General features: G+C 37.7%; 1 protein-coding gene across 1 annotated transcript in view; it reads left to right on the top strand.

Moving 5' to 3' along the window:
* The window catches only part of CTNNAL1 (catenin alpha like 1), a 1,837,423-nt gene extending 1,823,766 nt beyond the window's left edge, over positions 1-13,657 (top strand). Inside the window, exon 19 of the mRNA XM_044064584.1 lies at positions 8,384-13,657. Coding sequence (XP_043920519.1) covers positions 8,384-8,548 — 165 coding nt within the window. The 3' untranslated portion in view covers positions 8,549-13,657. The remainder of the gene's footprint in view (positions 1-8,383) is intronic.
* Positions 13,658-14,234: the final 577 nt, after the last annotated feature.

Raw genomic sequence — 14,234 nt, 5'->3', positions numbered from 1 at the left:
TAACAGAACAATGATGATCCGAAGTGAAGCAGTATGTAAGAAAATACCACTGTTGTTGGTGGGTCTTGATGCACAGAAAACATTTGACAGAGTAAGCTGAGACTTTATGAGTAGGGCAGTGAAAGCATATGAATTTCCTGATACAATAATAAGATTAATTATGAAGATATATGAGGTATCTGAGACAAAACTCTAAGTGGGAGGGCTCCTCTCTGATAAGTTGTGTCTGAACAGAGGAGTCAGATAGGGGTGCCCTCTTTCCCTTTTGTTATTTGTCTTATATTTAGAATCGTTGGTAAAGAAAATAATGGACTCATAAATTAAAGAATATAATTAGTATGATATTCAAGAAAAGTTGGCTTTATTTGCAGATGATATTTTTGTACCTGATAGAACCAGAAAAGGACATGTCAGTGTTGTGGAACATTGAGATAGTCCTGTTTTTTTTTGGGGGGGGAAGGGGTATGAAATTAAAGATAAAACAAATGTATCCCCACATGAACTGGTTCAGCAACACCCATATTTATGGGGACATGATAAAATGAAATATTCAGAAGTATGGGTTGAAAATGATGATGCTATGGCAGCTAAGGATGTGTGAGAAGAGATTAAACAAAAGATAACAAAAACGGAGAAACTGGAAGTCCTTGCCTATGGATATTGATAGTATCCTTTGTGGGATGAAAGCACTAATTTTTTAAATAAATCTTGGTTTTAACCACTGTAAACCCTCAGCAGTGTTATTTCAGTGTGATTTTGGTTGTTCATAGAACGCTATACTATTTCTTATTGTTTGGAGTTTCTTTAGGTGTGCAAGAGCAATGATGGATTCACTGGACAATATTCCTTTACTGAATTCGTGGGCCAATAATTCTGAAGAGTCCTCCAAAGTTGGTTGCGAAAATAGAATCGCCACTGATTCTAAAGACAGCCACGGGGCATTCTATAGCTATGTCGGGAATCTCGATGGCAACACTCAGATTTGCTCTGAGTTACAGCACAATGGCACTAAATATGCAGAGCGGACTGATGTTGCCGACATCATGGCAGATGGGTTCAGTGCTGACTTTGCCCCTCTCTCATCCCCTGAGGGGCCCATCTCTGTGCTGGAAGGGTGCAGGGTACCTGTGATCACAGCTGCACAGGTAAAAAACACACACTCCAAAGCCAAGAGCACAGCATCCATGGGACCTGACGGCATCCCAGGCTGTGTTCTGCATGAACTGCGGAACGAACTGACACCCCACCTGAGTACCTTGTTCAATCATGGCCTCGCGTCGGGCTTTGTGCCCACTGGGTGGCATGCAGCAGCGGTTGTCCCACTCCACAGGGGGGGAGCCACCACGGACCCTGGGAACTACCGCCCTGTTAGCTTGATGGGCCTGGTCTGCAGGGCTATGAGCGTATCATCATGGAACTTATAAACAATGACATTGGTAATCTCCAGACTCTGGACCCTACCCAGTTCGGGTTTGTAAAAGGCAGATCATGTCTCCTAAACCTGATAAACTTCTTTGAAGCAGTCACCAAAGCTGTAGATGAGGGTAAGGTGGTGCACACAGCCTGTCTAGATCTCGCCAAGGCTTTCAACACCATCCCCCACTCTGGAATTATAGACTAACTCACTAAACTAGGTATAAATCCCTATGTCACAAGATGGGTTGCCAACTGGCTCACTGACCAAACCCACACTGTGAAAGTAGCAGACTCTAAATCCAACTTCAGACCAGTGACAAGTGGAGTATCACAGGGTTCAGTCCTAGGTCTTCTCCTGTTTGGTATCTACTTCTCTGAAGTACAGGCTAACACAGAAGGTCTTTGGCTAACAAAGTTTGCAGATGACTGCAAACTAGGAGCCATAATCAAATTTCCTAATGATGTGGACATCCTACAAAAGGGCCTCAATGAGACAGATGCCTGGTGTCAAAGCCATGGCCTCAAGCTCAATGCCAAAAAGTGCATTGTCATCCCTTTTGGTAAAAACTCTGTACATATGAACTACTGCATAGGTGGTAGTCTACTTAACACCGAAAGTGTGATAAGAGACCATGGGACACAAGTGGACAGTAGTTTCTCTTTTGATAATCACATCACCACAGTAGTCAGGAAATCCTTCTATGTGGCACACTTCATCATAAAAGGTTTCTCATCCAGGAAAAAAGAGGTCATTGTTCCCCTCTACTCATCACTCATTAGACCCATTATAGAGTACAACATCTCTTTTGGTACATACCTCACAAGACATCTACAACAACTGGAAAGGCCACAGAAATACCTCAAAAAGAGGATTACCGGCCTCAAACAGATGCCCTATGCAGACCATCTCAAAAAGCTCCAGCTTTACTCCATCACATATCGCCTACTCAAAGGTGATCTCTGCCTAACATACAAAGCTATGTCAAACCCAGAGCTGTTGGACATGCTCCATGTAAAGAAATCCCAATCCCTCCAAGCTACATGCTCTGGGGATCTAAACCTTGTCATCACAATAAACAGAACATGCTGGAGGGGTAGATTGCTATCTCAGAGACTTCACATACTCTGGAACAAACTACCTATCTATATCAAGCAAAGCTCCTCATTAGCACTCTTCAAGAAAAATCGTGATGATTGGATGGGAGATAGGAAATTCACCCCGGGGATCACTCTGTGTCTCTGCTTGACAGAGGCACAGGAAAATAATTTTCTTGGGTGGCAAAAGCCAGGGTACTATTTGGCTAGGCTTATATAGGCTCTAGGGCCAATAGCCTAGTACCTACCTATGAACCTAAGTGGTCCAACTGAAAGAGGATGTGACAACTCTAAAAAGAAATCTCACTAGGCTTATTGAGCTTTTTTCCCGGTGAGAAGACCATGGGTACAAAAGGAAGGCAAGTGTTTTGACGTCTTCCCTAGTTCCGGTAGTAGAACACACCACTGCTTCCTCTCCTAGTGACGGAAGGACTGAGAACGAGTTGCAGGAGAACTTTTTAATCCAGAGTGGATTTCCTAGTTCAAGTAACAGCATTTATGGAATAAACGCTGTCAATTTCCAGCAGGATTCATGACTAACCACAAACCGAACAGCACGTACATATGCCAAAATTGCAGATACTGTCCCCTCTTCATTTAGAAATATGCCACCATGTACATTAGAGCAGTATAACGTTGGTACTGAATTTAATTTCAACAATACTAATAGAACTGGTCTTTATGAACTTTCTAACAACAATCAAAGTAACTTTGGTTTTAAAACAATAATGGATAAGACTTTCCATTTTCAACCCGATTTTTGTGCCGATCAAATTATGAACAGTGATGGCAATACTAATTCATATTCTTCTTTAAGGAATCTGATTTTTTATTTTGAAAAAATTTAACAAAGTTTAAAAGTTTACAGTTGAGAATATCTACTTGAGAGAATGTTTTAAATTGAATACAAGAATGTACAAATTCCCATTTGCGTGTTGTTACAATGATGAGATGTTGGAAGACTGTATTAAATTGATAAGTATGGTTTAGAGCTTATTCAAAAAATAATTAATTACAATGAAATGTATTTAAGAACGTTGAGTCAGGATCTTGTGAAATTACACTAGCAAATCTTGGATGATTTATTATTTCGGAGTATGTAAGAGTTTATATGAAAAAATATTAGCGAAGGTTGATAAGAGAAGTAACAAGTTATTCTTGAAGAAAAAGCATAAACTCAAGCATGATATTAAGCAGTATAGGAATAGGGAGGCTTATTCCACAGCACATTTAAATCCGCCTATGTTTGGTAAAAAAGTTTTGTTTGCCGATATTGATGTACCTACACCAGCTGAATCTTTTAGGCCTGATATGGGTGGGAGACAAAAAAGAGATACGCTAGACTTGAATACTTTTTATGCTAAACCTCAGGATTTTCATTATCCCAGGTGCTGAGAGAGATTGGCAAGTCATTCAAAACAGGAATCTTACTCCTGTTCCTCCCAAAAGGGTTACCAGAAATGGGGAGGGGGAAAAGGAGAAAATAAATAAGGGAAGTGATAGTATTATAACTGTTTTAGGGGTTTTAACATCTATAATTATACCAATAACCTCATTACCAAAATACATTTTTCCTTATTTGTAAAAGATGTCAAGGTCATTCCTGCTAATAACCTCATCACCAAAATACACTTTTCCTTATTTTTAAAAGGTTTCAAGTTCATTCCCGCTAAGCACATTGATGTTGCCGATTCCCTGGTAGAGTTTAAATTGTTTACAAGGAAGCTTAATTTTAACATTTTTTCCATGATAAAATTCAGAGTGAAGTTTTAAATTAAACACCTAATTAGGTTTGTCTTAGGAAACATAGCACTTTTAACCCTCTTCTATATCCTATTTTTGCACTTGTTTGAAGGGGCAGTGAAGGAGAATATTTGTAATATGCATTGCAACAGCAAGTGCTCATTTAGCAATTTTACTAGGGAAAAGAAAGAACTTTAAGAACAACTTAGGAACAATAAGAGTTTACGCATTATGAAACCTGATAAAGGGGGTGGTGCAGTGGTAGTTGATGCACAAGATTATTCTAACCTCATGCTAGACATCTTGCACAAAACTGAAACCTACACCCCCAAATCTAAAAATCAAATTAATATATCGTGTATCAATATGTATATTGATTCCTATTTCGAATAGTATGCCCTTGATCAGCGTATGGATGTGGAAAACTACAATCTAAAGCTATCATCCCCACAGTTTTTGGTATTCCAAAAATTTCATAAGGATGTGGTTAAACTACCCTTCAGGCCAATAGTTTCAGGGTGAAACAGGTTGACTTTATGCCACACCCTATTAAGGACTCATGGGATTTCTTGGGTCATTTGAAGAACAGTATCTGGAGGAAGGATTTAATAGTCTTAACTACTGATGTGGTGGATTCTGTTTACTGTCATTCCCAAAAGTGAGGGGCTTGAGTTTTTTCATGATACTCTTAATATGTTCTTTTTATTATCTAAAGAGGAAATGGCTTTAGCCATGGAATCAATGTGCTTAGTTTGAGATCACCTTTTTTTTAAGAAGGAGAGTTTTTCAACAAGTCAGGTGTGTTGTCATGGGTGCAGCCTGTGCCCCTGACTTTGCTAACATTGTCTTGTTGGTATGGGAAAACAAAATCATTGTGTTTTTAATAGTAGGTTTTCCAAGAATCTCCAACTGTATTTAAGGTTCCTTGATGATATCTTCATTTTATGGGATAGGACAAAAGATGAGATTCAATTATTTGTTGAATATCTTAATAACACCGCTGATTTTTTTTAATTTACATATACTCAGAATAGAGACAGAAGATAAACTACCTAGATACCCTTATATCCCACACAACTTCTAGTTTTAAACTCAATGTGTATAGGAAAGAGACATTTTGTAATTCTTATTTACAATTCACCAGTTGCCACCTTTTTTCACAAAAGAAAAGCATAGTAAAAGGTCAAGCAGTTAGGGTGGCAAAGATGACAACTCAGTATGAGGAAGTGTGGGATGAATTGGTTAAGCTCAAAGAAATGTTCATAGTGTTAGTGGTTATCCTGAGAACTTTTTCAGCAGCTTGATTAAAGAAGTTTTCAATGAATGGGGGACTAAATATAAACCTCTAATGGGAATATGTATGGACATATCACAATTAGAGGCAAGAGGGGTTAAATATGAAAAAGCTTTCGTTATACAGCCTAATCAGTTTTCTAAAGAGACAAGAGAAATAGCTAAAAGAAACTGGAATATTTTTAAGTTAATTTTGATATACACAATATAGTGAGGTTTGAACCTGCTTTTATTACGAAGACTGGATTTAATTTCAAACAACTGTTTGAGAACAAAAAGGCTCAATTGTCACCAAATGACAGGGGGACCACCCCCTGTGGTTCTTGTAAACAATATACCTTTCTAACTAAGGTACAAACCCTTGAACCTGATAATATCCTTAAAACGAGAGTTATATTTCAGAAAGGGAACTGCTCCACCCCAGGAGTTGTTTACTTGGCTAAGTGTGAAAGTTGCTCAGCATTCTACATTGGTAAAAGGGAGCGTGCTCTGAAAATGCAAATGTATGAACTCGGTTATGACATCACCAAGTGTAAAGAAAATAGTGCTCTATATAAACACTCAAATGGTTGTACAAACTTTAAAAAGTTCACTTTTGGTATATTAGAAAAAAATAATGTTAACCCCAAAGGGGGTGACTGGAAAGGATGGCCTAATAACAGAGAATGTATGTGACAGCTTAGATTAGGGGCTACTTTTAAACCAGGGTTGAATAAGCACATTACTATAGTACCAGTTTTGAATGTAAGGGCTAATAAATGATACTTTTAAGTAAGGATGTTGTGTGTGTAATGTCTGGTTCAACAAGGTTGAAATGTTTTAGCATATTGTGCACATTACTTGTAATGGTGACATTTTTAGAAACAAACTTTGTAGCTTTAAAATTACAATGGGATGTGAAATTTAATCAAATTTTAATTAACCAATAGAATGGTTTAGTGAATAGTATTTAAAGATGGCTTTTTAATTGCCTTTTATTCTTATGAATAAAATGTCTCCTTTGTGGGATGAAAGCACTTAATTTTTAAATAAATCTTGGTTTTAACCACTGTGAACTTTCATAGGTGTGGTACTAGGCTAATGGCGCTGGAGCCTTTACAAACCTAGCCCATAGGATTACCCTGACATCATGCCACCCGACCTTAGTTCCCAGTGCCTCTGTTGACTAGAGCCACTGGAGTGATCCCCAGGATGAATTTTCTATTTCCCATCCACTCATCAAGGTTTCTCTTGAAGAGGGCCAGTGAGGTGCTCTGTTTGACAAGTATGGGAAGTCTATTCCATAGCATGGGCAGTCTCTGGGTTATGAACCTGTCCCTCCAGCACGTTCTTTTGATTGTGGTAATGAGGCTGAGGTCACTGGAGTATGTGGTGTGAAGGGATTGGGATTTCTTTAGATGTAGCATTTCTAACAGACCTGGATCAGACATGGCTTTGTATGCCAAGCAGAGATGGCCTCTAAGTAGGCAATATGAGACAGAGAATAGTTGGAGTTTTTGAGTCTGTCCATATAGGACAAGTGTTTAAGGCCTAGGATCCTCTTTGTGAGGTACTTTTGCAGCCTCTCCAGTTGTTGCAGGTGTCCAGTGAGGTACATGCCAAATGGGGCATTGTACTCAATGATTGGCCTCATGAATGAAGAGTAGAGGGAGACAAGAAACTCTTTCTTCCTGGATGCAAACCCTTAGTAATAAGATGTGCCACATAGAAGGACTTTCTGACCACATTGGCAATGTGGTGGTCAAAAGAGAGGCTGTTGTCAACCTGTGTTCCCAGATCTCTTATAACACCTACTGTGTTCAGTGGATTACCATTGATGTGGTAATTCATTTCAGTATGGTTTTAGTTGTTCGTTAATGCTACACTATTTCTTATTGTTAAGATGCAAAGAAGTGCTGATGCTTTTAGTCCTTTTAGTTTTATATACAGGCCAGGCATATTTTTATCATCCAGAAGATAAGTTGTGGATAGTAATAAAGAGTTGAAAGCACTTTATCTGGGAGGGGAAGAGGGCAAGAGTAAAGTGGGATATGTTGAACATTCTAATAGAACAAGGAGGTTTAGAATTACCTGATTTGAAGGGATATTTTTGAGCTACACGGTTAAGGCACTTGTGCATAACACAAGCAGAAAAGCTACAACTCAAAATTGAAAGGGATGATGATGAATCTCAGGAGAAATTCAAGAATTATATGTGCTGTTAAATATTTGTAAATGTGAACTTGTTAATATGCTTTGATTACTTTATATAAATGCAAGTCACAAGTACTAATTCAGTAAAAGTGTTTTTTTTAATTTAAAAAAAAAAGAACTTCTCCAATGTGACACTGCATCATACTCATGGATAAGAGCAAGTACAGGAGCCACAAAACTGAATCTTGAGCAGCTCTGAGGTCCACAGCAGTTGCAGTGGAAAGGCTTAGGCGCCAGTGAACAGTACTGGTCCATCTAAATCAGTCCAAAAATCATGGAAGGATGGGGCAGTTCATGCCATCCTCTGACATAGTGTGCTGCAGTTTACAACATTGAAAGCCTCTGACTGGTCAGGAAAAAGAACCACAGTAAAACTGCATTTATTTGCTGTGAACTCTAGCATATATTTGGTATCTTCTGAAACAGCATTCCTATAGTTTTTATAGAACTGCATGTTTTTGTTATGCACGTTTCCTGTCACTATTTATCATCTTGGTTGGCTGCCTGAGTTGCAAATCCTGTTATTACCTTAGTCTAAAGTTAAGATGTCACAACACTGAAGACATTGGTATAGTGCATTGACAAGTAACTGTAGATCTGTCTGGTCATAATTGTGTAATACCTCTGTTTTCTTTCATTACAGTACAAATCAGGAAAAGTGAGCCTTGGATCTCCACCAAGCTGGAGAGACAGAAGACTTCCAAAGGGTGTTAGTGAAGACAGCATTGATGGAAAAAATGCAAATTCCTTTGGAGTAAAATCCTTAGAGCAGCATATGGCAAATATGACTTTTCTAGAAAGCAAATGACTGCACTGCTTCAGATGACAATTATTTGCAACATGAGTGCTTCACCATGGGTGACTTGGAGGTGGAGTCAGAAATACTGCAGTCAAGTTTGAACAGAATATTTATTTATTTTTTCTGGTAAATGCTGTGGTACTTTAAAGGAACAATCATACCATCTTGTACTAGATTGCTGTAAGGTTTTGCTGTAAGGTTTTAATGTGATACCATCCGAATTTTCCTTACTGTTCATGTAACTCATCGGAAACATCTATATGAAAGTTTTGCTAACAGGAAAAAACCCAAAGATGCTGCTCTGGATGGATTGCTCAGCACAGAATTACAGTGTTTAAGGCATTGTTTGTAAGCTGCTGTTGAAATTTAAAAATATATTGTATTATTTTAATATTATGTGCCTCAAAGGCCTACATTTTGTATCATAGTTAAGCAGTGCAGTGTCTGCCCTGTAGAGAGAGAAAAATCTAAAGTAAAGAAAATAGTTTATCTATTTTTTGAAATGTTTCACTTTGCAGAGTGTTAAGGTAATATACATGAACACAGAGCTGGGGGCACTTTGCTTACAAGAATATTTCTTTGCAAGACAAAGTATTCTGTATGGGACATCTGAAACACACGTACCATATATTAATGATAAACTTAACATACTTCTTTAAAAGAAGGTTCTTAGTTTAACAAACATGATCATTCTTCTTAAACATTTCTTATGCCTATTAAGGCAATACCATATTAAAAAATGAAGTACATATATCAAGGTTGTTGGTATAGATAAATGTAAACAAATTAGAACACTAGCAGAACCCAGGCATCATAGTCAGAATAACTGGATTTGCCTTCTTTTGCTGAAATAATTTGCTTTAAAGCTAGCATCAGGATTGCATCTGAGACATTTCACTTGCATTTGTGTTCATATTTTTTCATATATGCTATGCAGGTAGCAAATAACTGATTTTGCAAACATCTTGATGCATTTACATTTTTGGCACTTTTCTGACAAAAACAAACCTGCATTAAATTACAGAACTTGTATATCTGAGGCTTGAGATAATGGTTCAGATGGTCTGACTGTAGTTGAGAATACATACACATATTTGAAATAAGTAGATTCCTGAAAATCCGGGTGTTAGTATCTTAAAGTTATCTTCCCCAGAATGTTTTTGCAGCTGAAATTATAGCTTTTCTTTTATATTAGGCATTTACTTTCTTGGCATAGTAAGAAAGGTATGTTGACTTAGCATGACCTAATTTAGATATAAAGCAGATATGCTGCACAGATGTGAATTTTTCACTCCTAAACCCACCATCAAGGCAGTTGGAAATCAAAACAGCAAGAGAAAAATAATCAGTTTATATATGACACAAAAACCTGCATATTTTTTCATTTAGCACATTTGTGTTTTAAAGTTATCTCCAAATGGTCTGTGAGGACTGTAAACAGTGATGTGCTGGCCTGCAAGAGGAGACATTTTGATTTGATTTTACTTACTCTGAAGCAAATTAATACCCATAATACACTCTGGCTGCAGTATAGATAGTGCCCTGGCATCTTTTTGTAGCTCCTTGTTACCATCAACCCCATTTTCCCACTTTTTTTAACCTCGAGTTAGGGTGCTGCATGAACTGTAGTCCCCTCTCGAGTCAGAGCTGGAAGCATTCTTCTACCTTCTTTGACAGTCATGCCTGACCATCACTGCAAGCCACCCCTCCCTTGGCTGATGTCCTTGTTTCCTCTTGCCCTCTTCCTGTCTCTGAAAGTTCCTTTACCAAATCATCTGCTTTCCTGTACGTGACTTGAAGCACCTTAATCTATTTTGCTTGGCCTTCTCTTCAGTCTGATGTCCTTATTTGTTGATCCGTCCCATGTGTATCCTACTACCCATCACCTCAAGCTTCCACAGCTGTTCTTTCTTCAATGCCCAGAGTATCTGTGCCATACACAGGCAGTAATCACACCACTGATTTGTACACCGTGCTTCTTTGGCATTCTTCTGTCACACACTACCCCTATCAGTTTCTGCCAGTTGTCTGCAGCCCCTCTGATTTTAGCTCTGACCTCCCCATTCAGACTTCCTGTCCTCAAACACACTTCCCATATAATTGAAGCTGTTGATCTGTTCCACTATTTTCTCTTCTGTTCTCAGTTTTCAGCTTCTTTTAATTTCCCCCTGTATTTGCCATGATAGTTGTTTTGTCAGTTTCATCCTGTGTGCCTTTAATTTTGCATTCCAGTCCCTTATCATTTACTAAAGTTTCTGTTTATAATCTGCTTGTAGTGCTACATCATCTGCATACTATTTATACTTTTGTCATTGGGTTCATATACACAGTCTGCACTAATTCTACTAATGTTTTGAGGACTTCATTTCATTGGAGAACTGTCTAAATCATTTTTCTTGGGACCTTGTCATATGCTTTCTTCAAGAATATTCATTTGGACTCTTTCCTCACCTCCATCTTCCTCTCCACTGCAACCATTAGGTTGATTGTATTGCATCTTGATCTGAATTGCTCAATCCCATCTTACTTTCTGCTACTCTGTGTTTTCATCATTCACCCTCTCCAACACATTCATGCTGTAAGTTTGATACTCTGTATTGCCTAAAGTTCCAAGTATCCATTTTGTTCTTGTGCACTGGCACTTGTTCTTCTTTCGGCTTTTCCCAGTTAGGGGTCGCCACAGCAGAACTCTAGTCCACTAATTATTGGCAGTAGTTTTTACTGTTCCGAGGTGCCAGATCGATGCCCAACCTTCAATGAAGGCACGTCCATTTACGCATGTCTTTCGAACGCCACTAAGAGTGCATATTTTCCAGTCTTATGGGATATGCCCCTCTCACTCCATACGATTACAACTAGCATAACGAGACATTTTTCCCTAAATGCACCCAACAGCTTCATATGTGCCATGACTTCATTTGAGCCTGCTGCTTTCTTTTACTTCATTTTCCTTAGAGCATTTCTTACTACATCTACAGTGGCTTTTCATTCCTTTTTGATTGTAAGCTTTGTGTGTGGCAGTACTGCTTGGGGCTTTCTTCTTGTCAAAAGTACTTATACTCATTTCAACTGCCCTTGATATCCTCTGGGCTGGTGAACAGATTGCTGCTAGTGTCCATAATAAATGGCATCCCTCTTTATCTTTCTGTCATTGCTTATACCTGATGGAACATCTTTGTGCCCCCTACTGAGACTAAGGCTCTGCCAGGCAGAACTGACCAAGGTAAAACAAACCCAACTGCAGTGAAAAAGTGTTAACAAAATTAGTAGCAACTCCAGTAGAGTTAGGACTAGATATAGTACTTTTTTCTTCAAAACCTATGCTGAAAGTGCAGAATCTGCCACACATTTCCTCTACTAGTAGTCAGTTTTGGACTGTCACAGGTTCTGATTTCCTGGTTCTGGCACCATTATATTCAAAATGCTGTCTCTTTTTACTGTTTAATAGCAAGATGGAAAACTAGAACATTTTATCAAAGGTCCACTACTGTTGGTCTCTGACCTACTGGTATAAATACAATACCAGAAAAGGTTGCCCTTGAAATTGTTCCTTGTGTTAAAATACACCTTTCGTAACTATGCTGGACTTAGCTGCTTTCAAAGAAAAAAATTATTCTTTTTATAGTCCTGAATGCCTCTAAACTATTTTATGGTTCTTTCTTTTTCTATCAGATTTAGCAACTTCAGTCTAAAATCTATTTTTTTAAACTTAGTTACTTGGTTTATCTTTCAAAACCTGTATTTTACCTTCTATTTCCACGTTGTCTGTAATTGCATCCTCACATATAAACTCCAAGACATTGAGAACCAACTGATTCAATTTTTTTGCCACTGAGATTGAAAATCTTCCTGTCCTTATCTTAAATGCATATGTTATACACTTTCAGCCCTTGAGGCGCCATCTTCAAATACACTGTAAACATACAACATTGTTGATACTAGCTCCTGGCATGTGTGACCAATGTCTACAAACTACAATTTCAGTTTTCAAGTTTATAGAGTTCACATTCACACCAGGAGGAATAAATGGATCAGCAGTTGAGCTAGGCACTCTTTGGCACATAGAGGTTTACATCTCCATATTTATATAAACATGTCTCCATTCTGTAGCATTACACCAACACTGCATCATACCCAAGAAAGTGCACAGCAAGACAGTGACATAGCCAGCTTGAGGAACCTTATGCCTTTCTTTAATCTGGCACCTTTGCAACTTTAATTTGAGGAGGAAAAAAAGGAAAAAAGAAATAAAGAAGAACAAAAGGAGAGTAGAAAACTGCTTATTACAAATGTAAAAAGAGGTTTGCTACAGCTAGACAGCGTGATGACACACACAGAGCACTCTGACCCTGACTGAAAATGTAGTATTGGCATTCATTCATTCATTTCTGAATGCTACTGTTGCACTAGACCACAGACTGAGCTCTGCAGTGCTTCAAACCTGACTGCAAATTCAGTATTGGCATTCAGATGCTGTATACCAGAACTGATGATTGTGCCTGCTGACATCTTGCACCCCCTGGCAGCTACATCACCCCCCCACACACACACACACACTTAGCAGTGCATCTGCAGCAAGCTGCAATTCCAATAATGTCCACAAAAAATATCAAGCACAATTGACCATAGTAAAACCTATTGTTTGATAACCCGATAACTTGGTCTTTTATAACCACAAAAATTCTGAATACAGTTTACAGGAGTGCGTAATAATCAAGAAACCTGGAGTATATCAGTGATTATAGCTGAGAATGACTAGCATTTTCAGGAGAATTTTTTTTTTTTGAATAATGGATTGAAAGAACAAAGGTCTTTGTTAGGTGGGAAACTTTCCTATAAATGGTCCTATATGCCTTAATAGAAACTAAAAATAGATTTGGAAGTTGTCCTTGGTTGTTGTTGCATTTAAATTCATTAACTGGAGTTGAACACTGATACTTGTGGGACTTTTTCAGGCTCAGTCCACAGGGCACAGTATTAAAGGAGAAAATGTATTTATAGCTATGGACACTGACAGTGTTTATAAAGAGAGTATAATTTTGGTTATATAATGGAAGTAAAACAAGGACATTGTGAAAAAATAGAAAAAAATGTGTGTGTGTGTGTGTGTGTGTGTGTGTGTGTATATATATATATATATATATATATATATATACCTAAATACATGTGTGTGTGTGTGTGTGTGTGTGTGTGTGTGTGTGTGTGTGTGTGTGTATATATATATATATATATATATATATATATATATATATATATATGTATATACATATATATATATATATATACACATATATAGATATATATATATATATATATATATATATATATATATATATATATATATATATATATATATATATATAAAATTTTAGGCTATGTTTAATATACATAAATGGGGTACTGTGTTTTTTTATATCGTAGATAAATAGTCATGTGAATACTGCTATGTGAACATAGACTTATGTTTTGCAGTTATGTACAAGACCTTTGCTTAGAATAAGAGGGCTCACGTGTACTAAAAGGACCAGTAATTGACTGGGATGCATTTAAGTACAGTGGGAAGAGTTTGGGAATAATGGAAGGAATTATGGGCATTGCATGATGTGAAGAACAGCAATTATTTTCAATATATGAATTAACATGTTGAGGGTATTGATATTTATGGGGCTCACAAGGTTGGTTATTCAGATGTGGT

This window comes from Protopterus annectens, chromosome 3.part0 (assembly GCF_019279795.1).
Source record: "Protopterus annectens isolate FY-2018-M chromosome 3.part0, PAN1.0, whole genome shotgun sequence".
Taxonomy (NCBI): domain Eukaryota; kingdom Metazoa; phylum Chordata; order Ceratodontiformes; family Protopteridae; genus Protopterus; species Protopterus annectens.
The sequence above is the reverse complement of the archived record's forward strand: the minus strand, read 5'-3'. Positions and strand labels throughout refer to the sequence as shown.